This window comes from Rhinolophus sinicus, chromosome 12, assembly GCF_057876585.1.
Source record: "Rhinolophus sinicus isolate RSI-liver-muscle chromosome 12, RSI-T2T, whole genome shotgun sequence".
In the NCBI taxonomy this organism is placed as follows: domain Eukaryota; kingdom Metazoa; phylum Chordata; class Mammalia; order Chiroptera; family Rhinolophidae; genus Rhinolophus; species Rhinolophus sinicus.
The window spans coordinates 37,855,228-37,881,265 of record NC_142512.1 but is presented as its reverse complement, the minus strand read 5'-3'; the positions used below and the strand labels follow the sequence as shown (position 1 = coordinate 37,881,265).

The following is a 26,038-nucleotide window of genomic DNA, read 5'->3' as shown; positions in this document are numbered from 1 at the left end:
ACAACTACCCTGGCCAGACACACCAAGTTTCTCACAGCTGTGAGGCTGCCAGCAAAACTGGCACATAGTAAGCTGTGTAAAAGCTAACAAGCAAATCTAACAGCACCAAATCCTGAGCATTAAAAAAAAAAAAAAAAAAAAAAAAATCAGTTCAATCTTACTACTTCTCCAAAAGCACAAAATATTCCATCTCAATTTCTCTTGTCTTCACTCTATTCCTATTAGGACAGGAAGAAGACAGGAATCACTCCCATTTTACTGATGAATAAAAAGGAGGAAGCATGAAGACGACAAAATTGGCCCGCATCCCACAGCTGATGCTGGAGTTCTAAATGGACTCTAGATGTTCCCATTCTCTGTCCAACCAACATGTTGCCTCCTAATAGCAGTCAACCAAACATTCGTACACAAATATCTAGCTTTTCTCCAATTCATCAGAAAAGCCCCTGGACCAAAAAATGTAATTCTCCAGTGCCCTGAACTAAGCTTTGCAGAGCAAGAGCCCAATTTGCTCAGCAGCAGCAATCTGTATTGTGCTTAGTGGGAGGGTTGGTGACAGAGCAGCCAATGACCATTAAATTCTGCTTCCAAAGGCAAAAAACCGTATAATGTTATATGACTTTTCCTCTTCCTAATCTATTAGATGGAGCAGCTAATTTCACGCCACACCTCATATTTGGCGGTTCTAGAATCTTAGACCAAGTCCTGGTCAATATGGAACAAAGGCAAGACAGACCACAAGAAAATTAGTAATCTAGCCTATGTCATTACCCACAGCTTCAACTCTGCCCTCCCCCATCTGATGAAAATTTCATCTATATTGGTTAAGTGGAGCATCGAATGCAGAGCCTACAACAACAAAAAAGCTGCTTTAGCAGCCACACACTTTTCAAGATCTGAGCATGAATTCACTGGGAGGCAAATGCAGAAACATAGGTCCACCAGAAGGGGCAACACGCATCAACGTACTGGTTTCTTTAGGGAGTTTGGGTTTGATCCAATTCCCAAGATGAGCCCCTGGCACAGATGTTCAGAAAGGGTAGCAAAGCCAACCTGCCCTCACACTTTCCTTTTGGAGCATCCAAACTCCCATGAAAAGAGAAGGCCATGGGTGAATGGTTCCCAGTCCAGGTCACACTTCAGGATCAATGGGGGAGTTTTTTAAAAATTCAAATTGGTGGGCCATCAGGCATACTGATCTTTTCCCCAAAGCTCCCCACGTGATCCTGGAGCACAAAGTTCTCAATTTATTCATCTACCTGTTCTTCAGCCTTGGGCTGTGTCTCAAGAATCTATCACATGAGCTGCACCAAAACCAATTCCAATCTTTCTAAGAATCCATTCAGCAGCACAAACTACTATGGCAGTTACCACAAGGGAAGTCTCCATTCATGGACACAGAAGTTGACAGCTTTCTAAACCAATAAGCAGATCTAACACTGGATGGTCAGAGAGCAGTGTACCCTTCAGAAATGCAGGAAAACTCGACGTCTAAGTTTGGAAGTTTCATCAATTGGCCAGAACTCATGTACCAATGCCTGTGCCTCACACTTCTCACATGGGCTTGAGAGCAAAGCTATTTTCTATGCTCACTGACAGCAGTCAGCACACAGGATTGAGATACCAAGTACATCTAAGAGACCAATCAGGAAAACATGAAAACTGAATAGAGATGCCCAATTGATTGTGGGCCTGCAATTGCACAAGTTCGTCACATCATTTGTATGCATCCGTGTGAAAGAGGTGGGGTGCTGGTAACAGAAATAGTAAGCAAGGTGGTCAAAATGCAACACCAATTTTTTGTCCCACAGGCCAAACCTTTCCAGCAACCTCCCTGCCAGGGGTAATGGTAGACAGACATCTTGCAAAAACTTTAAAAGCTGGGCCAGGGGAGGGGAGGGGGAATGGTTTCAAATCATCTCTGAACTAGAGAGATGCTAATAACCGGCTGACAAGTGTCACAGGGAGTGGACTCTTAGAGTGAAAGCTGTCTCCCATAATTAATTAGCTCTGACCTAATGAGCTATGTCACCACCTTTAGCCCCAAGTCTCTGCCTCCTTATGAAGACCGTATCATAAGAACTGTCAGGATCTTGTTAGCAGAATAAAAGGGAAATGAAACAAGAAAAGGAAGTTTGTCAGCCAGCCGCACCCCCTCCCCCCCAAGCCAGTCTCACCTCCCCGCGTCCAGCTCCCGGCCGGCGGAGCCTCCCACGTCTGTCAGGCTCGCAGCTGAAGCAGCCAGCTCTCCAGAAGGCCTCTTGCTGGCTCCATCCCCACCACCAGTGCCACCGTTGCAGCTCTTCGTGCGAAAGAGGCGACTGAGACGGATTTTGAGGGAGCCCTTCCGCGAAGGGCCTGCAAGTGGCCGGAGGGGCCCGGGAGGGGGCGGGGGCGGGGGAGGCGGCTGCTGCTGCTCCCCTCTACTCTGGCGCCCTGGTGGCACCAAGTCCTGCAGCGGTAAGGGAACCAGGGGTAATTCGGGGCCTGGGGGCTGCAGCAGAAGCCGGCCGCCCCCTCCTCCTCCGCGGCCCGGGCTGCTGAGCTCCTCTTCCGAGCAGCTGTTCGTCTCCAGGCTCTCGGCCTCCGATTCCAAGCCCTCCAGGACTAGCAGCGCGTCGCTCGTTTCCGTGGGATCCTCCCCGGCCTGCGGGGCGGCAGCAGGCGGTTGGGGCTGCGGAAGGGACGGCTGCGGGGGGCACGGGCACGGGCAGCAACCCCCACCGACCGTCTTGACCGCCGACCCCGCCGGCTGCCCGAGCCCCAGAGCCGCCAACTGCGCCTCTAGTCCAGCAGCCGGGCCCCAGGTCCGCTCGAGCGCCAACCCCGGGGGCAGGGCCTTGGGGTCCAGGGCACAGCGGTGCCGGGGACACAGCAGTTCCGAGGGTCCCGGCTCCGGGGCCGCCTCGGCGTCCTCCTCCTCCGGCGGCCGACCCACGTTGCGGAACACCATCAGCTGCGGCGGCCGGGAGCTCCGCGGACCCGGCCGCGCGAGGAAGGGTGGCGGCGGGGGGCCATGGCCCGGGGGCGGCGGCGGTGGGCCTGGCTCGGGGGCCGCCTCTCCATAGCCGAGCAGGCGGCTCAGGACACGGTACGAAGCGGCCGCCGCCGCCGCCGCCTCGCCATCCCGGAGCTCGGCCCCCTGCATCGGAGAGAGGGAGGGAGGGCGGGCGGCTGGGAGCCGGGCTGGGGGGGGGACTAGGCCGAGCCCCGCCGGAGCCCCGCCCGCCACCGGCCCCGGAGCGACAGCGTTAACGGCCGCCGCGGCCTCTGCCTCATAGAGGGGGCGGGGGGCGCGCGGAGCCCAGCGCGAGCCCAGGCCGCGCGCCGCCGCCGCCGCGGAGGACTGCCCACGGATGGCGTCACTTCCGGGAGGCGGTGACCACGCCCCTTTCCTCCGGGTGTGCCGGTGCCGGGCCTTCACGGAGCGTGACGTTACGCGCGGCCTGGGCAGCTATTGGCCGCGAGCTGCTTCTCGCCTGGTTGTTGGTCTCCTGCCCCGACCCTTGCTTTTCACTTCCCGGGCGCTCAGGCGGGAGCCATCCCTCCGGGTGAGATGGAGCGGCCCTGGGAAGCGCGGACTGGGAGAGAGCTGCTGGCTTTGGGAGTAACTCTGGTTCTGGTCCCGCCTGTGCCGCTTGTGATGTGTGACCTTGGCCGTGTCATTTCTTCATTGACAAACTATTCCCCTGGCATCTAGTGAATATTTAGGTAATGACACATGAATAATGTGTTCTAGACCCAGTGGTGTGCTGATAAATGTTGAACAGCTCTGGGGGAAAAGGGGCGTATGCACATATACCGGTACATACGTTTATCAAATTTAACTGATGACTTACAAAAAATAATATACAATTGAAAATTCCACGTAACCAAGAGATTGTCACAGAATACTTTCATTGATTTTTGCCTCTTGAATGGGTTTCAGTTGACCAAGGAGTATAATTATGACATGAATGTTGGTTAATATTTTTCTCTATGTCAATGAAAGAGGAAAGTTCAATTTTGGGAGTGACTTCTTTGCTGAATCAGAAAACAGTTTTCAAATACTGAAAGAATATGTTCTCAATTTTTGTGCAATCCAGAATGTAATAGCTGCAGAGGTCACACATTAAATTTAAATCTGAATAATGAACATTTTCTCCATCACATTCTTAAATCTAGATAATCAACAAAACAATAAATCTCAAGGTCCTGATTTGTAGGGTTTGCCAATTTCCATGGTGTAAACACTGCCTCCATGGTCATTTCAATCTACCAACCTGACTCTACTGAACACGAAGTTAGAGGTGAGCAGTAGCATACCGTTATGTAGTAGTTCCATCATATACAATAACAAATAACACCAAGAGCGTAGGTAAATAGTGAAATTATTAAGTGATGAGTTTTGAGAATTTATTACCTTTGTCTTTAATATCACTTATTTAATTATAAGTTTGTATAATTTAATTTTTAACAGTGGCTGTGTTTAGCAACTGGCTTGCAAAATTCCTGAAACTTTAATAATTGGCTTTCAAAAGCCTGTCTGAGCCAGCTCCATAGTACTATAGTTTTCTCATCTGCAAAATAGGGATAAGGATTGCTCCTTTGCTTATTTGCAGACATATTGTGAAGATCAAATAAGATGAAGTTTGTTGTGTAGAGGAGGTTGGACTGGAGGCAGGGAGACCAGTTAGGAAACCATTGCAATCATCCCATGGAAAATGTTTAGCGCTGCAAGGGGTAAAAAGTGAAGGAGCAGCCAGCAGAACTTAGCAACTTTGGTACCTGAGGGTGCATCAAAGGGAAGAGGGTGGAGCGTCTACTATGAGTCCTGTAGCCAGAGACACCTTTTTAAAATGGACATTTGTCCACAGTCCGTGATTATAATGGTTTCCCGTTTTTCTTAGGTTAAAGACAAAACTCTTTAAGGAGCCCTCTGGTGTCCCCCTTTTCCTCTCTCCTCTGCTGTTCCACTAGCCCTGTGTCAAGTTTGCCACATGTGGCCATTGCACAAGCTATTCCCTTTTCTTGAAAGGCTGTTTCCCTCTCTTTTTGCTTAATAAACTCCTATGCATTCTTCAGATTGAACTCACTGCTCTCTACCTCAAGGAAATCTCCCTGCCTGGGCACTTCCTTCTCACCAAGCCCCAGGACCACACTCCTTTGTTTCATTTAATTGCACAGATGTAATTTGTCATTGATCTGTGGGGTTATTTGATTAAAGTCTGTCTTCCTTACTAAGTTGTAAGCTCCCTGAGGGCAGGGGCGACGTTTGCCCATCAGGGACTTTCCAGTGCCAAGGACTGTGCCCGGCACAGAGTAGACCCTTGATAATAAGCATGGAATGCTTATTCAACCTCACACGGTGTTAGAGGCTCCTGAAACAAATTCATCTCTAATTCAGCACAACAGCATTAATATGCTTCCTTGCCCATGTTTCGAGAAACTGAAGCTCAGTAATTCACCCAAGATCACATAGTTCAAAAAGGTATAGTGGTATTCAAAACCAGCTCTGACTCCAAAGATTTTATTCCCCACGCTCTCTCCCTCAGCTACCTCTCAGAAGTCACTCAGGTTTCTGGACAAAAGAGAAACTGCTATAGGATCACAAAACACTTGAGTCCTAAGACGACCACCCAAGATCCCCGGCTGTCTGTAAAACTGGCCGGTGAATGCAAGGTCTGTAGCTCTGCAGCGCCCTCTGCTGTCCAGCTACTTTTTTGGCCCCAGAGGGAGACTATGTCCACCACCTGCCCAGAGCACACAGAGGCACAAGAGAATGCACACATGCTCTTTCTAAGGCAGGTTAAGGAATGCTGCCTTTCTCCATGCCCTTAAATGTCCAGACCTGTAGCCCAGATCCTAGAAAAACTATCGAAAAGTAAGCTCCAAGCAAAAGAAGTATATCTTTGTGAGTTGGGGTGGTGTGTGTTTGTGAGCAGGTTTTGTGTCCACACATACCTTTTTCCCTGAGGGCTGTGTAAGTGGTCCCTGCAGTGGGAGGATCCTAGTTTAAAAGGTTCGTGAAGAGCAATTCAGAGACTCTAAACCAGTCCTGATGGGTTCACTTAGTCATTCAGCAGTGAACCAGGCTTTGGGGGTGCAGTGATGAGTGAGATAGGCCTCGTTTCTGTCCCTCTGGAGCTTGCCATTTAGTTTGAGTCCTAATCATGCCATTTCCTGGATGAATGACCAAGAGCAAATAACTAAACATCTTTGAATGTGTGTTTCATTTGTAAAATTAGGTCAATCATAATTCGCCCCCCACACAGGGCTGTTGCGAGGATTAAATGGAAATTTACATGTGAATGCTTAAACACTATCCATGTGTTAGTTGTTATTATTATGAAAAGCTTCTTGGGGGGAAAAAAACAACTTACTATTATGTATGTATTCACCTAGTGTGTTTTGTTGGCCTTCATCTAACCCACCATAACTGATAATACCAAGAAAGTGGAATGGGTCACTTGCCCCCTCTGTCCCTCTTTGTTAGCACACAGAATGAGACAGGCCAAGGAGAGAGCTGTGGATGTGTGACACAGGTCTGACCTCATGACCACTCACTGGCTTTGTGGCTTTGAGAAGGTCACTTTGCTGCCATTCAGTTTTAGTTTTAGTTTCCTTCTCCATTAGAGAACTGTATGGGCTATAGGCATTTCTAGTTCTGACACCCTAGGGATTCTGCTGGAGGTTTGTCCTCTAGCCCTCTTCTCCTCCTCCCACCTCTTACATTCCCACTTAGGGCTCCAATGCAAGATTGTTTGCAGAGGCCACCTGTAACGCAAGGGAAGTTTTTAGCAACCATCACCCGTCCCGTGCTACATACACTCAGTGATCTGGGACATCAAAGGTTGTGGGGGAGGGGAATAGAAGGGAAGGAGCCAAAAGACAGCATGTATATGGGGCCAGATCGAGGGGTGAGTGGGGAGCGCATCTGCTATGGAAAGGTGATGGACGAGGGAAGGGGAAGAAGGCAGGGGCTTTGTTCTGTGGCTACCTGCAAGAATCCACACCCTTCTGATCCAGGGAGGCTGCCTGAGATGGTGCTAACTCTGGGCCTCCAGTTATCTTGTCCAACAGAGAGAAGGGCAGGAGCCGTAAGAAAACCGGGAAGAACCAGAGATCTTAGGCACAGGTTTCACGAAGAAAGAAGACAGGGCTTAGGATGACAAAATGAAGGTGGAAGCAGAGGCAAAACTTTGTTCATTCTCTTCTCCTTCCCCGTCCTCCCCCTACCCCTTTGGCTGTGGTTGCTACTCTGTGGTGCAGGAGGAGGGATCCCCTAGTGGAGACTCCATTTCTTCACAAAAAGCAGTGTGGTCCCAGGGAAGTCCCTTTGCCTTGCTGGGCTTGATCTATTCCTCCTTAATCCTTAAGGTCTCTGAGGTTGAATAACACAGTGGTGGTGGTGGTTTGATGGAGCATGGTAGGGGAGTCAGAGCTCAGGGTTTGAGTCTCAACTCAAAGTGAGCAGCTAGGTGATCTTGGGAGAGTCTCTGAGCCTCAGTGCCTGCATCTGTGAAATGGGGATAGGAATATTCATCATATGTAGTTGTGGGGAAGATTCATTGAGATAATGCACATGAAAAACACTTTATGAACTGCCACAGTCTGTACAAAGATTGATTATGGTTACATTAGGCTCTTTCCCACCCTCGCCATCCCCAATCTCAAATTCCATTTTGGCAGCCTGGTGTCAGAGGGGTGCAGGCAGCCAGAGCAGATTGCCAAGAGATGCAGCTTTGTCCTTTATCATGCCCATCGCAATTGCTGCCAGGAGGCTAAGTGGAGCAGAGGGGTGGAGAGAGGGGCACGGGCTCATCTGCGGTTGCTATGGTGCCCCATCCTGGATTTGCCCATTTCTCCTAATGGAGCAAAGGGCAGAGGAAAGGAGGGAGGGAAGGCGGGAGGGAGGGAGAATGACTGGTCCCTTCCTCTGCCCTCCCATCTATCTCTCTCTGGAGCATATGTGGGGTGGAGAATGGGGGAGGGAGCCTAGATACTGAATAAGAGGGGGAGGGAAGAGTGGTATGCCAGGATTAAGAGGGTTTGCAATGGGTGACCACACTGAGAGAGGAGGGGGCAGAGCCCTCATGCTTACGTCCAGAAGCCAGCTGATGACGTTAGAATAAAAACCAGGCAAGACAGCAGAAGACGAGACATAGAGGGAGAGAGGAAGAGAAAGTGAGGATAGGAGGCAGGGAGGCAGGCAGCCCCAGCCTGCGGCCAGCCTCTGCCTGGGCTCTCCTGCGCCACCGAATCCCCCGTGCAGCCTGGACTCCCGTGGCCCTGAGGCCTGCACCGCGGGTGGGCACCAGGGAGGTGGTCATGCCGCCTCCTGTGTTGGGATTGCTGGGCTGCTGTCTCCTCTGTGGCTGGGCTCTGGGGGATCCGCGGCCCCTCCGCTCTCTGCCCCCGCGGTCCTCCCAAGTAAAGGCGGGATCTATACCCATGTGGGTGCCCCCAGAGGGTGCCGAAGCAGCCCTGGCTTTTCTCTACTCTGGAGATTCCCAACAGCTGTTGGGGGCTAATTGCAGTGAGCGCTATGAAGCCCAGGGGGCAGGAGCCAGACCAGAGCTCCTACCAATCCTACAGAGGGCAGCGGGCACCCTTGCCCAGGCCGCCAATTTCCTCAACATGCTTCTACAAGCCAACGACATCCGCGAGTCCAGCGTGGCGGAGGATGTGGAGTGGTACCAGGCGCTGGTCCGAAGCGTGGCTGAGGGGGACCCAAGAGCATACCGGGTTCTGCTGACTTTTAACCCTCCACCGGGGGCCAGCCACCTGCAGCTAGCCCTGCAGGCCACCCGGATGGGGGAAGAGACCCTTCTCCAGGACTTGTCTGGGAACAGGGTGCAGGAGGAGAGCCTAACCGGGGCCCTTGACATCCCTGCCCTGCAAAAACGGGTGCTGACCAATGACCTAGGAAGCCTGGGAAGCCCCAAGTGGCCACGGGGGGATGGATATGTGGGGGACATGCAGCATGTGAGGCTGTCTCCTCCCTTCCTGGAATGCCAGCAGGGCCAGCTCCGTCCTGGCTGGCTTATCACACTCTCGGCCACCTTCTATGGACTCAAGCCAGACCTCAACCCGGAGGTCAGGTAAGTGGGTTTGTGCAGGATTCAGTGCATTTGTGGGTATGTGGGGTGGGGGAACCCAAGTCCAGCCACTCAGCATGCACGTGTGTATCTGTGGGGCACTGATATGTGTATTTGCATTCAGCAGTGTAGTATTTGCAGTCGACTCTGGGAACTTGTATTTACAAGTGTTAATATACAGGTGTGAGTGTATATACTGTGTATGAATCAGTCCATTTACACATAGGTAGACACATATGTGTATACAGATGTGTGGGTATAGCCAAGCATAGGTCTTGGCCCCCAGGTCTGAGGAGTGGGTATAAGAAGCTGGAGAGGGTTTGGTGTGGATGACAGTGACAATCCATGCACCAGGCGGGTGTCTTGGAGGAGCCAGGTGAGCATTCCAGGAGTTAAACCTGCTGCTCTCTAGCAATCCAGATTTATAAAAGGAGGCTTCTCCAAGGCAAGGAAACTTCGTGGGGGGAGGGCCTTGGAACCATTGCCCTTTCTGTCTAGGAGTTGGCCAGGTCCCCAGGGTCACTCCCAATGTCTATATTACATCAAGTCATGCCTGTCCTGACCCAGGAGCCTGTGATACTCCTCAAATAACTGACTCCCCTCATCCAGAGTAAAGACTGGGAGTCCTGGTGGAAGGAGGCTGCAAATGGGCACAATACTTCAAGATACTCAACAATCAAGATTGTTTTTCTAGCTATGTGTCCCCCATTCACTGTCCCCAGCAGTGTTCCCCTGCTCATGGCAGGATCAGCTCTTTCCCTACTCAGCCAGTGCAGGTTTGGGAGCCCTTGGGTCAGGCCCCTCTAACTCCGGCTCCTCCATTCCATAGCTCCTTTGCTGTGATCAGGTCAGACCTGGTTTGGGCAGAATGAGGGGTGATAAATAGTTGAGCTCCCCATGTGTGTGTGTGTGTGTGTGTGTGTGTGTGTGTGTGTGTGTATGCAGTGGGGAAGTGTGAAAATCCCCTTCAGACAGATCCTCAGAGCCCCAGTTCCCACATGTCTTGACCTGCCCCCTCCCTCTACCCATTGACAGAAACCAGGAAATGCTAGGATGCTGAAAAGCTGAGGGGTGGGGGGAACAACCTATGGGGAGAGGGAGGAATTGTTGCCCAGAGACCGTGAAGATTAGTAACACTGGAGAAATGGAATGCATGTGGCCCTCTCTCCACACACTGCAGCCACTGTGCTGAAGTCTGTAGAGCTTGTGTTGTCCATAGTCTGGGGCACAAGGACACATGTCCACCTTGGCATCCTCTGCTGTGCCCTTAACTGCAAATTCACTGCCCTAGGGGGCAGGTGCGGCTGGACGTAGATCTTCAGAGTGTGGACATCAATCAGTGTGCCAGTGGCCCAGGCTGGTACTCTAACACGCACCTGTGTGATCTCAACAGCACCCAGGTAAGGATGGTGGGGGGCCCTTACCCACCACTGCCACCACCCAGCTCCCAGGAGGCACACCAGCCTCTCAGGGCTCCAGGGGAGAACCTAGTGATGAGATAAAGATGAGCTACCAGACTTTTTAAAAGTGAGGACACTTACAGCCAACCCCCACCCTCTACCCAAGACAGCCACTCTCATTGCCTTGAAATCTGTGTGCCTCCCTGTCTGCTCTCCTTTCTGGTACTGGGTGCTCCAGGATCCCTCCCCAGGACAATCTCCTGAGCCCCTATTAATCATCCTTTTCCCTTCTCCTGGACCGCACTGTCATATATGTCAACAGAGCTCCAGGCTCCTTCTGGCCCACAGAGGATGCTCATTTGGTGTTCGTTGAAAAAAGTGGAATTGCTGATTAGGGTGTGGGAGGACTCTAACCAAGGAAGGAGCTTGAAGAGCTCTGGGACTGGTATAGGTGATGGAACCCAGGCCAGATGCTGGTGGAATCAAAGCCATAGATGCAGAAGAATCTGGATAATGGAAAACAATGGATGGTTATCCTATAAGTCCAATAGTGGGGAACTGGGAGGCCAGTGCACTAATCTGCTCCACAGTTACACTGGCTGCGTGCTTGTTCCTGAGCTGAACCAAAGCCAAGCTGAGCCCTGCAGCCTGCTCTTCAGAGCACATGTGTTTGGAGCTAAAAGTCCGGGGATGGGGAAGGGCTCGCAGTGTCCAGTGCGCTTTAAAACCCAGCCACACTCACATCTCTGGGAAGGTATTTGTCTGACTGTGCAGACTGTGGCAGGAGCAGAGCATATTTCAGTGGTCCTGGCAAGAGGGGTAGCTGGGCCACGATTTCAGAGGCGCCGCCCTCTAAGCCTTCTAGGTGACCGTTGAGATAGATATGGAATTTCCTGGGGTTCACCTTCCTCTGCCCTATGCTGTCTGTTCCTCACCACTCCCTACAGCTCATCCACGTGCTCATCTTCCCCTCCTGGCTCTGAGGTCTGCGCTGTCCCCTGCTAGGTACACATTAATGGGCGGAGGTGGAATAAAGAGTTGGCCTTGGCATCCCACCAGCTTGGCATTAGCCTGGCATTAGGGCTGGGGAAAGCAGTCCTGTGCCAGATGGCCCCTGACGGAGGAAGCAGCTCCTCTGTAGGAGCCTTTTCAACCCACCTATGTGCCAAAGAGGGACGCTGATGGGGACTCTTTGAAGCAGGATGTAGGCACACAGGTGTGGCTGGGCTCAGAGTTCTCCCCACTTCCACCTCCCCCAAGCATCTCACTCTAGTTGGGAAATGGGACCTGTGAGGCTCCTGGCACTACTGGTTTGAATAAAAGGGTGCTCTATCTCCATACTCTTTGATTGGGGGTCTCTTGAGAAGAGAGGCGTTGAGGGTGGGATAGAGTATGGTTTCCATAGACAGAAGCCTTCCCTAGGACTAGGGAGGGCTTCTGGTGAGTTCCCTAGTGCGGACCCAGGTGCTCTGGATAGGAAGGTAGGTGGACCCTCCATCTCTTCCCAGGACGGAAAGCCCCACACAGATACTTACTGTGTTCGTCATTCCCACAGTGCGTTCCTTTGGAGAGTCAGGGCTTTGTCCTTGGCCGCTACCTCTGTCGCTGCAGACCTGGCTTCTATGGGGCAAGCCGCTCCAGGGGTATGTAACTGTGGGGAGGGCTAGGCAGGCAATGGGGTGAGACACTGGGAGGAAGCTTGTGGGGCAAAGGCAGAAGGTCGAGAGAAGCGGAAGAGGCAGGCAGGATCCAGTTTGGGGGTGACTGTGCCTTTGGAGAATGAGCTCAGAACACACCAATCTGCTGCAAGTTGACCTTGCAATGAGCCCTGGGTTGACATCACCTCTTCCTGTTAACCCTACCCTCCACTGGGACTACCCACTTCCTCATTTCTCCCCTCTGATCCTATCCCAGAGGCCACCATAGGAACGCAGGGAGAAGGCTGTGGTGAACACTGGGAGAGAAGACTGAGATCTCAGTATGCCTCAGCCTTGCCCCTCTTCCCTCACCCATCCTGTTCTTTATAGGGTTAGAGGAGAGTGCTGCCCAGCCTACTGGGCAATTTGGGTCCCCACAAGGCAGCGCTGGGAGGCTGCTGCGGTGCCAGCCATGTGCTGATGGCTGCACCAGCTGCATGGATGCCACACCTTGCCTGGTGGAGGAGGCCCTGGCACTCCGGGCAGCAGTGCTGGCCTGCCAGGCCTGCTGCATGTTGGTCATCTTCCTGAGCATGCTGGCCTCCTACCGCTGCCGACAGAGCAAGGCAAGGAAGGCCCCACATCTCTCTCCTGCACTTACGTCCTACCCATCTTGAGTCCCTAGCATCAACGGGAGAGACCAGAGGCTACTACCTAAGACCAGAATTTAGGAGAAGTGGTCTTGATTAGGCAGTGGTCTCACCCCTTAGGCCTGTTTCCTTGCCTGTAAAATGAAGGCACTGGACTTGATTCAAAACAGTGAGTAGGTACTAGGGGAAGTGATCTTGACCCTTATGGAGCTCCCAGGTGGAGGAAGGAGACATGTAAATAAAACACGGTAAGACAGGGGCGAGGATGGAAGTATGTGTGTCAGTTTCTGTGGCTGCTCAAAGAAAGGACCCAGTTGTCCTGCCTGAGTTGGCATGGGAAACTTTCTGTGACACTTGACCCAGGCTTGAATGCCACCTAGATGGTCATCAGGCAGGGAAGGGGGTATCTACACAAGGGAGCAGTCTGACCCAAAGCTTGGAGGAACGCATGAGGTCCCCTCTAGCTCCAGCAGCCTCTGATCTGAGCCCAGGTCTGCAGAAAGGCCCAGGCTGGGGTGGGAGGGGAATAGGGCTCGGGTGGTGGAAGCTGTGGGAAACCTGGGCCTTAGCCAAGCTTAGTGCTAGTGAAGCTAAGAGCCTGTGGTGTGAGTGGGGGCGTGGCTGTGGATGAAAGGCAGAGCTAAGGTTACAGGGTGAAGCCTCAGCCCAGGGCCACTGAGTGACCCCTAAAACAGGCCCGAGACCTACCCGTGCCATCATCCAGGTTTTGTCCTCTCACTGCCCTACTTACACACCTCTCTCATTCCTGGGTTCACAGAGGATCCGGGCGTCTGGAATTGTCCTGCTGGAAACCATCCTTTTTGGGTTCCTTCTGCTCTACTTCCCTGTGAGTTTGTGGCCAGAGCTGACCCCCACCTCCCAGGATCCCCACAGTCCCAACCTGGCACCCTCCAATCCCCAGAATGCTTCCTTCTCTCTGCCATCTTGGGGAGATTTAGAGACTTCCAAATCCCCCTATTCAGATTCACAGATGGCAGGCTGGATTAGTGAGCTCTGGAGCCAAACAGCCCAAGCTCAAAAGAGCTCTATGACCCACTGTGTGACTTAGGATAAATTACCTAACCTCTCTGATAGTTAAGCTGCTTCTCTGCAGAATGGAGGTGGCAAGGCTCTTAGGAGAATCAACAATGTGATGAGCATAGGCCTGGTGCATAGTGGAAGTGCAGTGGAGAACAGTTATTTTTGCCCCCTCTTCTCCAGGTCTTCATCCTGTACTTCAAGCCCAGCGTATTCCGCTGCATCGCTCTCCGCTGGGTCCGGCTGATGGGTTTTGCCATTGTCTATGGCACCATTATACTCAAGCTTTATAGGTAGGGGCTGCGGCAGACCTTGCTCTCACGCTGCTTATTCCTGGGCAGCCCAGCTTATTGATGGAATGGAGTTCTTCACAGTCAGGCCCTTACAGCTCCACTCCCCTGTGTCCCCAAGGCCTGCCCGCATCACTATAGTCTTCCCCTCCAAATGTAACTTTTCTAAGGGTGAGGAGGCAGCAAGCCATGGAAGGGACGGGAGGACAGGTATGTATGGAGGGGAGGGGAGCAATGGACCGAGACAGAGCCCTGGCCCCTCTCCCTCCACCACCACCCTCACCCCTATAGAGTGCTCCAGCTGTTTCTGTCGCGAAAGGCCCAGCCGGGCCCCCACCTGAGCAGTAGGTGGCTGCTGCGGCGTCTGGCTCTGCTCCTGCTGCTAGTGCTGGGCTTCCTGGCTGTGTGGACGGTGTGGGTCCTGGAGCGAGGCCTCCTGCACGTGCCCCTGGTGACCCGAGGCCACACTCCCACGGGTCGCCACTTCTACCTCTGCCACCACGACCGCTGGGACTATATCATGGTTGGGGGTGAGTTGCTTCCGCTGAGTCCAGTCCCACTCTGACCCTGGGCTCTGCCCCTCCCCCCCCAGCGGTCCTCTGGTCCTGCTCCTCCTGCCTTGTACCCAGAGCCCTGGCCCAGGCCTCCCCACAGCCAGCCCTGCAGAGAAAGGGGCGGCCTGGCTGCTGAGGTGGTGCCGGCTCTTTCCCTCCCTGCTTCCCTGCAGCTGAGATGCTGCTCCTGGGCTGCGGCAGCTTCCTCTGCTACGCCGCCCGGGCTGTGCCCTCAGCTTTCCACGAGCTGCGCTACATGGGCATCGCCCTGCACAACGAGCTGCTGCTCTCTGCCACTTTCCACGCGGCCAGGTGAGGACAGGCACACCTACCCACTCCTCCTCCCCCCAACACTTCTCACCTCTCCCAGATGAGGGTACCCCCAGCTCATGGCCATCCTTACAACACTGCTGTGCCTCAGCAAGGTAAGGAAGGCCCCCTACCTGTAGTGCCCTCCCTACCCCAGGTGCCCTTCCTGCACCTCATGTCTCACCTGGCACACAAGAGCAAGCTCCTTCCCACACATGCTCAGCTCTCCCTGACACCTCAGCTGTCCCAGCAGCACAACTGCTATGTGTCGAGAAGGATCTGGTCCTGTGGTGGAGGACGGTCCACGACAGAGTTGTGCAGCACGAGTCTGTGCTATAGGCAGCCAGAGAAGGTGAGCTGGAGTAGGCTGGGAGGGCTACTCGGAGGTGGGGTTAACGTGAGCCTTGAGGTAGGACCTACATCCTAGAGAGGGCACGAAGAAGGAAGAGTGCCCTCTTCACCCCACACAGCACCTCCACAGAGGTCAGGGCTGGGGCTGGAGAAGAGAGCTAGTGAGATAGATGAGGGGGAAGAGGCCGTTGCCACCCACAGCCATGAATCCCCCTCCCACTGCACCCTCAGGTTTATGCTGGTTCCCTCTCTGCACCCGGACTGGACCCTCCTCCTCTTCTTCTTCCACACCCACGGCACAGTCACCGTCACCCTGGCTCTGACCTTCATCCCTAAGGTGAGGTCTTCCCCTCCTGGATGTAAGGCAGACCCCCAGCCCCTTTGTAAGGGGCACTGTAGATCTGCTGCCGCTGCAGCGCCCTCTCTGGGTCAGGGCGAGGATGACACCCTGCGGGTGAGTCTGGCTCTGATCAACAGGGACCCTAAGCAAAGATCCCACTTCCGGGAGGGTAGGGGCAGGACGCTACTGTCTCTGTGCCTCCAATCCCTGGGCAAGGGAAGTAAAAGTAGGGTTGGAGGGGTCCTTACAACACAGTTTGAAGGTTGGCAGATTCTGAAAATCAACTCAGAAGCCATTACAGAGATGTGGGGGAATTGAAGGCTGTGGCTAGAAACTGCCGGGGCAGGAGGTGGAGACCCCCGGTCTTTGAGCTACGAGAGAAGATCAGGGAGGATGAGCGGAAACAAAACTCTCTGACCCCTGAATTTCGAATGGGGTGTGTGTGTGTGAAGAGTCGTGAAGTGTATTCCGTGGGGCAGGTGGAGGTGTGAACAGGGAGCCAAAGTGCGTCTTTTTCCCATCATGCCCATTACCCTGGCCAGTTCCGGAAGCCAGGGGCTCCTCCCCGAGAGGAGATGGTGGATGAGCTGTACGAGGACGAGCTCGCCCTGCAATGCTCAGGCTCCTACTTCGACAGCAGCACTGCGTCCGCCTGGAGCGAGCGCAGCCTGGACCCCGGAGATATTCGGGTATGTGCCACCCTTCCCGCCTCCTTTTGGCGCTAGCTTTCAGGGAGTGGGCAGGGAGCACTCCTGCGCTGCCCCTAGCTTTCCCTCAGACTTGCCTCCCTCCCTTCTCCATCATTGCTCTAAGTGCCTCCCCTGCCACCCAAGTGAGAAGGCCCCAAAAAGTTCCAGAACCCAGAGCCCTGAGACCCAGGGCACTTGGCAATTTAGAGGCAGAGCCATGAGTGGAGCTCTAATTGCCCATGTCCCCCACTCACACGCAGCAGGGGCCTCATGAGGGGCAGATTAAGCAGCCCCAGTCCCCAGCATACCGAGACAGTTGGTGACTCTAGGGTCAGTTGGGGCTGGGCAGTTCAGACTTTGAGTAGCTACCAGGGTTTCTACACCAGAATCCCCTTTCCCTGGACCTGGCCATCCTAGAGAAAGGAAGTTCTTCCTGAGTCTTACATCGGGAGAGCATCCTCACTATTTTTCATCTTAGGGATATCATTATAGTCACGGAAACACTAATGAGAGGCTCAGTGGGTAGGAAATAAGGCGACCTGGCAGTCTAGCTCATTGTTTTATAAAACCTGCAGCGTAGGAACAATCCCAGGTAGCTGTTTAGTCATTCCCTCCACTTCCACTGGGCCCACCACACCTGACTTGTTTACACCTCCCAATTCCGTCCTTGTCCCAAATGCCTCTGCCTCTTTCACCCTCTAAGTCCTCCTCACCCTCTGAGCTCTGCCTTTCCTGCCCCCTGGCCCCTGGATATAGGCTGAACTGAGACCCCAATCCAGCAGGGAGGCCACTGCCACAGCTACACCACCCCCGGCCCTTCACTATGCAGAGCAGTGGCCAATCTACTCTCCCTATGCTGGCTCTGGGGAGAATTCCAAAGTATAAAAGACCCATTCCATCATTTACACCTGAATATGGCACTTTTCGTGCCCATTAGTCCCATCAATCTCATATAATCCTTTCAAAGACGCTAACACTAGGCAACCAGGTATCATTATTTTATAGAAGCAGAGGCTCAGAGAGGTCAAGAAAATAACCTCAAGGCACATGATGGGTCAGCAGCCTCAAACCCAGGTTTCCTGTCCCCCAAGCTGGTGATTTCCCACAAAACCACAGTGCCCCAGAGATGGGAGTACACACTGCATCCTCAGAGCTGAGTGGGTCCGGCTGGGACCCAGGCTGGCGCTGGTCTTGTAGGAATGGAGAGGTGAATTTTGAGAGATTTAAAAGCACGGAAGGGACACAGGTTGGTGGGAAAGAGACCCCCCAGAGAAAGTGGTCTAAATAAGGGCTGAGGGGGAGAATAGTGCAGCCAGGGGGTGGAGAGATTTAGCCCACCCATCTCAGTGTCAGCTTTGCTCTCCTTGCTCCTCCCCCTGCCTAGGACGAGCTGAAAAAGCTCTATGCCCAGCTAGAGGTCCACAAGACCAAGGAAATGGCTGCTAACAACCCCCACCTGCCCAAGAAGCAGGGCAGCTGGCGCCAGGGGCTGGGCCGCTCCTTCATGAGGTACCTGGCTGAGTTCCCGGAGGCCCTGGCCCGGCAGCACTCCCGGGACTCGGGCTCCCCGGGCCGCAGCAGCCTGCCTGGCTCCTCCCGCCGTAGGCTCCTCAGCTCCAGCCTCCGGGAACCTGAGGGGCCACCAGCCCTGTGCAAGTCCCGCAGCACCTGTGACAATGACCACCACAGGGAGCAGGACCCGCCTCTCCTCGACTCACTGCTGAGGAGGAAGCTGGCCAAGAAGGCCCCACAGACAGAGAGCCAGGAGTCAGTGGAGGGGCCCCCTGCCCTTGGCTTCCGGTCAGCCAGTGCCCACAACCTGACAGTAGGCGAGAGGCTCCCCAGAGCCCGGCCTGCCTCCCTGCAGAAATCGCTCAGTGTCATGGCCGGCTCCAGGGAAAAGGCCCTGCTTGTGGCCAGCCAGGCCTATCTGGAGGAGACCTATCGGCAGGCAAAGGAGCGAGAGGAGAGAAAGAAGGCAGAGGCGGCCTCGGTGAGCCCAGTTCGGAGGCCATCGGCCAGGAGGCCGGAGCGAGCATGCGGGGCCCCTCTGTCAGCTCCACCTTCCCCTGCCAAGAGCAGCACTGTGGACACCAGGTATGCCTCTGGGAAGCTTCGGGAGGAGGCTGCGAGAAAGCTGCCTCACCTACCCATCCAGCACCAGGTCTCCACACCAGTCATGGTCCTGTGTGGGGCCTACCTGGGAGAGCCAAAGATGCTGTCTCCCACCTCGGCCTTGGCTCCAGCTCTGATGCCAACTCCAGCCCCGGCCCCAGCCCCTGGCCTAGCACCAGTCCCAGTACCCCCTCAAAATCCCAGCTTACTCACCTACATCTGCCCATGGGAGAACGCAGACCTGCCAGGCAAGAAAGAAAAATTGGCTCAAGAAGGTCCCTCAGGGCCAGAGCGAGGCAACCACTCCCCTGCCCCAGCTCGGGCCAGGCTCTGGAGGGCCCTCTCTGTTGCAATAGAGAAAAGGGGTGCTGGGGAGAATGGGATGGACACAGAGGACAGGCGTCTCCAGGGGGAAGCTGATGATGTGGATGAGGACAGGCCCAAGCTCTTCTCCAAATCCCACAGCCTCAAGACCCCTGTTCAGCAGGGTTCCGTGCGCAGCCTGGGACTGGCTATCAAAGCTTTGACCCGTTCTCGGAGCACACACAGAGAGAAGGAGGCTGGGGAAGGGAGTCCTGAGAGGGAGAAGGGCGGAGCTTCAGGAGAGGGTGTGGGGGCATGCCCCAGATCCCCCAGGCTAGGCGGGCGCAAGGTGATGAGTAAGCAGGCTGCCCTTGCTCCCTGCGAAAATGAAGAGTCCCTCCAGAACCAGCAGAATGCCCACACCAGCAGAATGCTACATGTCTGTCACCAGGAGGGCAGCAGGCAACAAGAAGACCCAGGCAGGAGGATATCCCAGGGTCAGGGGGAGGGGAAAGTTGAGAGAGCAGGTAAAACAGGGCCTGCCACACTGAGGCAAGTCAGGCAGGGCACAGATGGGCACAAAAATGCTGAGCGAGCAAAAGAAGCCCCTGTAGGGAGGCGGGAACTGCTCAAAACTGGCCTCCAGCTTCTGGGCAGTGCTGACTGCAGGGTGGCAGAGATATGCCCCTGGGAAGTCACTGAGTCAGAAAGCAACAAGGCTGAAATCTGCCCCTGGGAGGTGAGTGAAGGAGCCACCAAGAGGGAGGCATCAAGACAAGATCTAGACTACTCCAGAGAAGAGAGGGCGAAAGCCCCAGAAGAATCAGAGTCCAAAGATGAGGTTGCTGTTACTCGGAAAAAGCCAGAGAGGCTGGTCAGGGGGCAGGAGGTGGTGTGTCCCTGGGAGAATGCTGACCCAGGGGGTCTGTCCACTCAGTCTGCCCCTCAGGACTCTGAAAGAATCAAGTGCATGTCTGAGGCAGGGGGCAGAGTGGAGGCTAGACAGGTGGAGAAACATGGGCAAGAAGTCACAGGCCCAGAAGCTTGTACACCTGACATCACCAAGGCAGAACTCTGTCCCTGGGAGGAAAGTGGAGGAGAGAATGAGAAACCGTCCCAGGAGGGAGTGAAGAAGCTCACCCAGGAAAAGCAGAAAACCCCCAAGAAAGCGACCTTCTGGAAAGAACAGAAACTGGGCGGCGACTTGGAGTCTCTTTGTTCATGGGAGAGGACTGATTTCCGTGGCCCCTTAGCAGTCTCCACGGAGGCCCCAGGAAGCCCCGAGTGCTCAGGGAGTTGGGGCAGTAGCCTCGCGGAGGTGTGTCCATGGGAGGCAGGAGAGGCTCCTGCTATCAGGAAAGCAGAGATCTGTCCCTGGGAGTTGAGTGATGAGGTAGTGGGGAAGGAAACACTGCGTCAGGGGACAAGTGGACAACCTCTCCAGGAAGAAGGGCAAGCCTCCAGAAAAGGGCTCTTTAGAGAGATGGGGGAACAAACTGAGAGAGCAATGCAGACATCTAGCCCACAGCAGGAGTTGGTGTGTCCCTGGGAGAGCACAGCCTCTGGGCACTCCAGCCCATGTCTAGACAATTCCTCATCCAGAGCTGGCAGCCAACTCTCCAGCAATGGTGGAAGCAGAGCCACACAGGAAGGTCCACAGGAAGACCTCAGGCCAGAGATAAAGACAGTGACACCTGCCAAGGCAGAACTCTGTCCTTGGGAGGTGAATGAAAAAACAAGAGCGTTGGACTGGACATCGGGACAGGCACCCAAAGGAGAACCTCAAAAGGAAAAGGAGAAAAAGCCTGGAACATCAGCAATCAAAGATGTCACAGCTTGGGAACAGCCTGAGGGGCACATCCAAAAGCAGGAAGCAGTCCGTCCTTGGGAGGGTGTGCACCCTGGCAGCTTCCCCCCACAACCAGGTCCTCAAGACACAGGTAGACCCAAAGCCAGTTTCCAGGCGTCAGGTGGTGTGGGTAGCAAAACTGCGGCCATCTGTCCGTGGGACTTGAAGAACACCTTGCCTGCTGAGACGGCAGAGATCTGTCCCTCGGAGGTCAGTGCTGGAGTAGGGGAGGAACGGGCCTTGGGAGTTGAGACCATTAGGAAATTGCCAAATGTTACAGGAGAGGCTTCTGCAGATTCCGGACCCCGCGAGATAGCTGTTACTGCTCCAAAGAAGCTGGAGAGGCCATCCCAGGAGCGGAAGGGGGCCTGTCCAGGTGAGGGCGTGGATCTAGGGGGCTCCTCTCAGCATTCAGACATTGTGGACAGTGACAGGCCAACAGCCAGATTCCCGGAACTGGACCGTGTGGGGTACAGGCCAGCTGAGGTGTGTCCCTGGGAAGTGGAGGAAGTGTCTACCAGCGAAAAAGCCAAGATCTGTCCCTGGGAAGTGAATGAAGGAGCTACTGGAAAGGGATTGGAACAAGAGATGGTGAGTGATTCAGTAGGACAGAGAGAGAGAACTCTAGAAAGGGGGAGACTCACCTCCCTGGAAGGAGACCTATCAAAAAAAGAGACAAAACTGAGTCAAGAGCAGGAAGCTATTTGTCCTTGGCAAAAGGACTTGAAGGAACCATCTGTTCAGGCCCCTGAGGTCTCAGACTCATCCAGCAGCATGAATAGCAAAGGGGCAGAGTGGCATTCCTTGGAAGTCAGTGACAAGGCAGCAGAGAAAGGAGACCTGACACAAGACCCCAAAATGGGCTCCCTCCAAGAACATGTAACCCGAGAAAAAGTTCCATCTTCAAAAGCAGACATCATTACTGAAGATGAAGAAAAAGCAAGCAATGAGCTACAATCTATCTGTCCATGGGAGAGCATGGCCCTGGCAAGCTCTTCCGCCCAATCTGACAGTCAGTACTCCGACCAACCAAAGGCTGGCTCCCAGAGACTGGTCAGTGTGTGCCCATGGGACGCTCCTGCCCCGGATGTTCCTCAGCCTGTCAGCAGCACCAAAACGGAGATCTGTCCCTGGGAGGTGACTGCAAGTATCCCTGAGAAAGGGGAGTCAAGACAGGGTGGAAAAGGGGAACCTCAAGAGGAGAAGAGCAAAGTCCCAGAAAAACCGGAGCCCAAAGTTGTAGCAGTTCAGGAAAAGCCAGAGAGGGCAGAAGGGAAGCAGAAGGCTGTGTGTCCCTGGGAGAGTCAAGATGGTAGTGGACATCTGTTTCCACAAACAGCTCCACAAGCTTCTGACAGAAGCAAAGGCAGTTCTGAGGCAGCAGGTAGTGTGGGGGCCAGGGTAGCAGAAGTGTGTCCGTGGGAAGCGGAAGAGGCTCCCTCTACCAACAGAGCAGAACTCTGCCCTTGGGAGGAGAGCAGAGCAGCAACAGAGGAAGGTGGCCCAGAACAGGATGTGGACAGAGAACCCCAAGGGCAAGGAGAGCTGTTCCTCCAAAAGGCAGCATCTAGAGGGACTGAAGCACACTTTTCAAAAGCAGCAGCCAATGGCAGCAGAGAGCAGGCGACAGTCTGCCCCAGGGAAGGCACGGGTTCTGGGGGGCTCTTCCCCCAGCTTGATGCTCCGGACACTGACCAATCCAAAGTCAGTCCCCATGAAGCAAGCAGTGTGGGGAGCAGGATGGCAGAGCTGTGTCAATGGGAAGTCACAGATCCAGAAGGAAATAAAATAATGGGCACCGTGGCAGGCATCTGTCCTGGGGAGGGAACTGGAGCCCCAGCTGAGGAATCTGGCCTCCTGGCTTTAACAGCAACTCGGTCAGAAATATTCTTCTGCACAGCCCCTGAGAACCCACCATACCTTTCAGTCCAGAGACCTCCAGGTGGTTTCCTTCCACAAAGCAAAAGCCCCTGCCCCAAGGTGAGCAAGCCACCCAGTACTTTTACTCTGGAAGATGTCAGAGAATTACAAGGACCTTCAGGACTTGGGCCAAGTCTCCAACAAGCTGAGGCTCAGAAGTCTTCTTCCTTAACTGAAGACCAAGGAGAAGTGGCTTCCAAAGCTCCACATGAAGAATTCGCCCCTCCACCTGTCTATCCTTGGGACTGGGAGTAACAGCTCCGAGTTTGAAGGTCAAACATCAGGTCGCTGGCTTTCAGAAGCCAAGGTCCTTCCCAAGTCCTAGGTGTTCCCAAAGAGCTGAGTCAAAGACACTTGGCCGCTTCCTCTCCCCAAGGCCAGGAAGTCAATTCACTTAAGACGAATTGTACAAGGGAGCAGTTCAGACCCCAACTAGAAGTCCTACCTTCTCTTTACTTCCAATTCTTCCTGCTGCAGGGAACAAAGGCCAGACCCTCTGCTTCTAATGTACCCTCCCATCCAGCTAGAGTACTCAACACAAGCCATCTGTGTCTGGACAGTCACCTGAAAAGCCAGTGTTAAGGATGAAAGGAAGTCAGCAGTGCCACACCCACATTTTCTCATAGGGAGACCCTATTCTCTGAAGTCTACAAAGGACCATTTTTCAAGAAGAAACTAAACCACGCAAGGCATTGGCAACATAGGGACTGAAGGTCATAGAGGGCCATACAGGTCACCACAGGAATCTTATGAAGCCACTTAATTCAAGTTCAAAGATAAATCAGAGGAAAAACTTAAATGGCTCTAAGAGGTGCCTGAAATGCCTTTAAATGCCTTATCATTTGACTTTGGATCTCTAGTTTCTGCTTTATGGATCCTCACACCCGCCCTGCGTCACTACTGAAGCAGAGCCAATCCAGCACTCTTCCATCCACATCATCTGGCATCCAAAGCAACATCAGACACAGAGCAGAGAAAGAAAGGCAATCAATCAATTGCTCTAGGTCCTCCCCCCACCTCCCACCCCCGCTGGCCAAGGTCAAGTTCTCCCTTCCAGACACCCTGTCTCCTAATTTAAGGAGTCTGTCTCTTGCTAGCTTTTTCAGAATGCCTCCCCTTCTTCCTGCTCCATCTTTTGCCAGTCTCTAGAGTTCATCTCACTGGCTCATTCTCCTCCTCCTAGCCTTTCTGTGCTGTCATCAAAGGGACCCTGTTGTCAATACAACTGGAGCCAGGGGGAATCTCTGGTTCCGAAGTGAGAACCACTCCAAATCACTTGCTCAGTAACAAGAGGCCCACATCAGTCTCCTTCCCAAGAAGCCTGAGAAAGAAAGGAGGTGCTGTTTACAGCCAGCACTATTAACTGCCCCCAGAAAGGGTAGTGCCACGGAGCAGATTAAGGGCCTGAGGGTTGGGGAAAGGGCATCATGGAAACACAAAGCCTTCTTTCTTAGGGCGCGCTCTCTCTTAGCTCGGCTTTATTCTCTCGTCAGTTCAAGCTCCCCTTACTTTTAAGCAATCCTAGATTGTAACAGAGTGCTGGAGTTAGATGACACTACTGGAGGGAAATGAGGAAGGAGAAAAACATGGATCAAAGAAGTCCCAGGATCAGCAGGGGTGAGAGCGGGTGGAAACAGGCTAAAAGTGGCAGACCTGGGCAGGCACAGCACAGATGGCAGTAAGCCCACCTGCGAACTGGACAGATATTGATGCCATTCACGGGAACAAAATAAAAAGACCAAATACCCAATGGGGAAGAAGTAAGTCCGCATGTGAATACGCGAGGCAGCCACAGGGTGTCAGAGAAAGAGTAGCAAGTGCTCCATTTCCAAAAAGGAGAAAGAATGGGGTAACCCACTGTTTCAGGGACCGATACCCTGGTTCCCGTATCTGGGCCCTCTCACTTATTTAGGTCCCTTGCCCTGGCCTTTCAGAGAAGTCGATGAAGCATGTTGTTGCTCTGGGCTCTGGCTAGTTAACCCCACAGCTTCTCCGCCAATGTGAATTTTGCTAACTGTGCACCTCATAACAATCCCATTGGGAAAAAAATAAAGAATGCTTTTTCTTGATTGTGGCAGTTCGTTCTAGCTTATTTATTATAGTGGCTTTTTTCCCCCCAACGTTTTTAAACAGGAACAGGAAAGAAAAACAGTACCAGGTCTAAAGCCCAAGATAACTACACTGCAGGCTTTAGGACTTTGGCTGATTCTCGGCCAGTGGCTGGCACTGCAGATGATTTCTGCCTGGTCCTTCTAGCCAATCCTTTACATCTGGGCCATTTGCTCAGCTAGATTTGATCCCAAGGGGAAATGAAAATTGCACTTATCCTCTGGCTCCCTGGTGGCAGCCATTGCTTAGCTGCTATTTAGGATTTTCTAGAGGCTCCGGAAACAGATCTAGAGTGGGGTAAAATAGCTTATTTGAAGCACTGTTTTTACATATTCAGAGAAATCAATGTATCCTTTGCCCAGCTCATGTGCTTTTTTTGTTTCTCTGCTTCGCTGCCCAGCCTGGATCAACTCCCTTTACTCCTTATGGCTCCTGCTCAAAGCACTTCCCATCTCATTTTGCCTTAATCCGGGGCTCACACAAATAGGATATGACCAAACCTACTTGGGCTTCAAACTGATGTACATTTTAAGCCAAAAAGGTTGAAACTAAGTAACATGATGAGAGTGGCTGCTTTGGATTAACCTACCAGTGCCGCCTCCTCCCTAAGCATACACATCGTTTCCACAGTCAGCACTCAGCAGCTGTTATACAGATATCTGTCTCCCCTAGTGAGGCCTCCTCTGTTTGCTGCTCTGCTGAGATGATAGCTTTAGAGACAGGGGAGTTAGGTTATCCTCAACCTGATTCCAGTTTCTTTGGACTCTACTCTCAGGACAAGGTCAGAATAGATTAATCCTTCCTCTAAGAGACAGACTCCTTACAAGAAAATTCTAGGCTTGAAAAATAGAAACTATAAGAATTAAGGTCCTGTTTTTGCCGGGGAGCCCACATTGGGCTGACAAAAGCAATCCATACTATAAGCCAAGTTTGCTGCTGGTACAGAGTGATTTCCCTTATCATACCTCCGATGACCAGGACACATGGGCATGTGAAGTCCCATTTCCTCCTCCTGACAGCCCAGCTGGAGCTAGGGAACAAGGAGGGGCTGGGCTGTTTCACTCGACACAGGTCCATATTCCAGTGCCTTTGCCTTCCCAGTGAGGGGCTGAAAAGAACAGGCACCGTCTCCAAAATGGGGGACCAAGTCTTACAGGTGGATTTCCCAAATGTATCAACTCCTCCATGGCCCGTCTCCCCCCCACACTTCCTGGGAATCACACCAGGATGCATCTGATAATTAAGAACCCAATCCAAAGGCCGAGGGATAAATGATTTCTTTGGATTTACATTCTTCTATGAAATACAAATGCTGATTCAATGAGTCAGTGTATGAGAAAAAACCCTCTTAAATGATACCATCTTTTATAAACACTAATTATTTTTCCCAAGTCTGGATTTCGT

The 26,038-nt window shown here is 53.2% G+C and overlaps 2 protein-coding genes across 4 annotated transcripts in view; one reads left to right on the top strand and one right to left on the bottom strand.

The window, feature by feature from the left end:
• The window catches only part of SOCS7 (suppressor of cytokine signaling 7), a 27,672-nt gene extending 24,290 nt beyond the window's left edge, over window positions 1-3,382 (bottom strand). Inside the window, exon 1 of one of the 3 annotated variants that reach the window (XM_074320530.2) lies at window positions 2,178-3,382. In XM_074320530.2, the coding sequence (XP_074176631.1) occupies window positions 2,178-3,148 (971 nt within the window). In that variant the 5' untranslated portion in view covers window positions 3,149-3,382. The remainder of the gene's footprint in view (window positions 1-2,177) is intronic. The other 2 variants (XM_074320529.2, XM_074320528.2) reach the window with 2 other exon arrangements.
• Window positions 3,357-26,038, top strand: GPR179 (G protein-coupled receptor 179). Its single transcript, XM_074319373.2, has 12 exons — window positions 3,357-3,551; window positions 8,110-9,083; window positions 10,372-10,480; window positions 12,036-12,123; window positions 12,508-12,743; window positions 13,546-13,614; window positions 13,989-14,098; window positions 14,387-14,625; window positions 14,823-14,961; window positions 15,541-15,646; window positions 16,192-16,338; window positions 17,723-26,038. The coding sequence occupies exons 1-12, from the start codon at window positions 3,357-3,359 to the stop codon at window positions 22,778-22,780; spliced, it is 7,470 nt and encodes a 2,489-aa protein (XP_074175474.2). The 3' UTR covers window positions 22,781-26,038.

Coding starts and splice junctions, on each gene's coding strand:
- GPR179 (XM_074319373.2), top strand. CDS start 3,357: ATGGCGTCACTTCCGGGAGGCGGTGACCACGCCCCTTTCCTCCGGGTG. Junction 15,647..16,191: donor CTCTGACCTTCATCCCTAAG/GTGAGGTCTTCC, acceptor TACCCTGGCCAG/TTCCGGAAGCCAGGGGCTCC. Junction 16,339..17,722: donor TGGACCCCGGAGATATTCGG/GTATGTGCCACC, acceptor CCCCCTGCCTAG/GACGAGCTGAAAAAGCTCTA.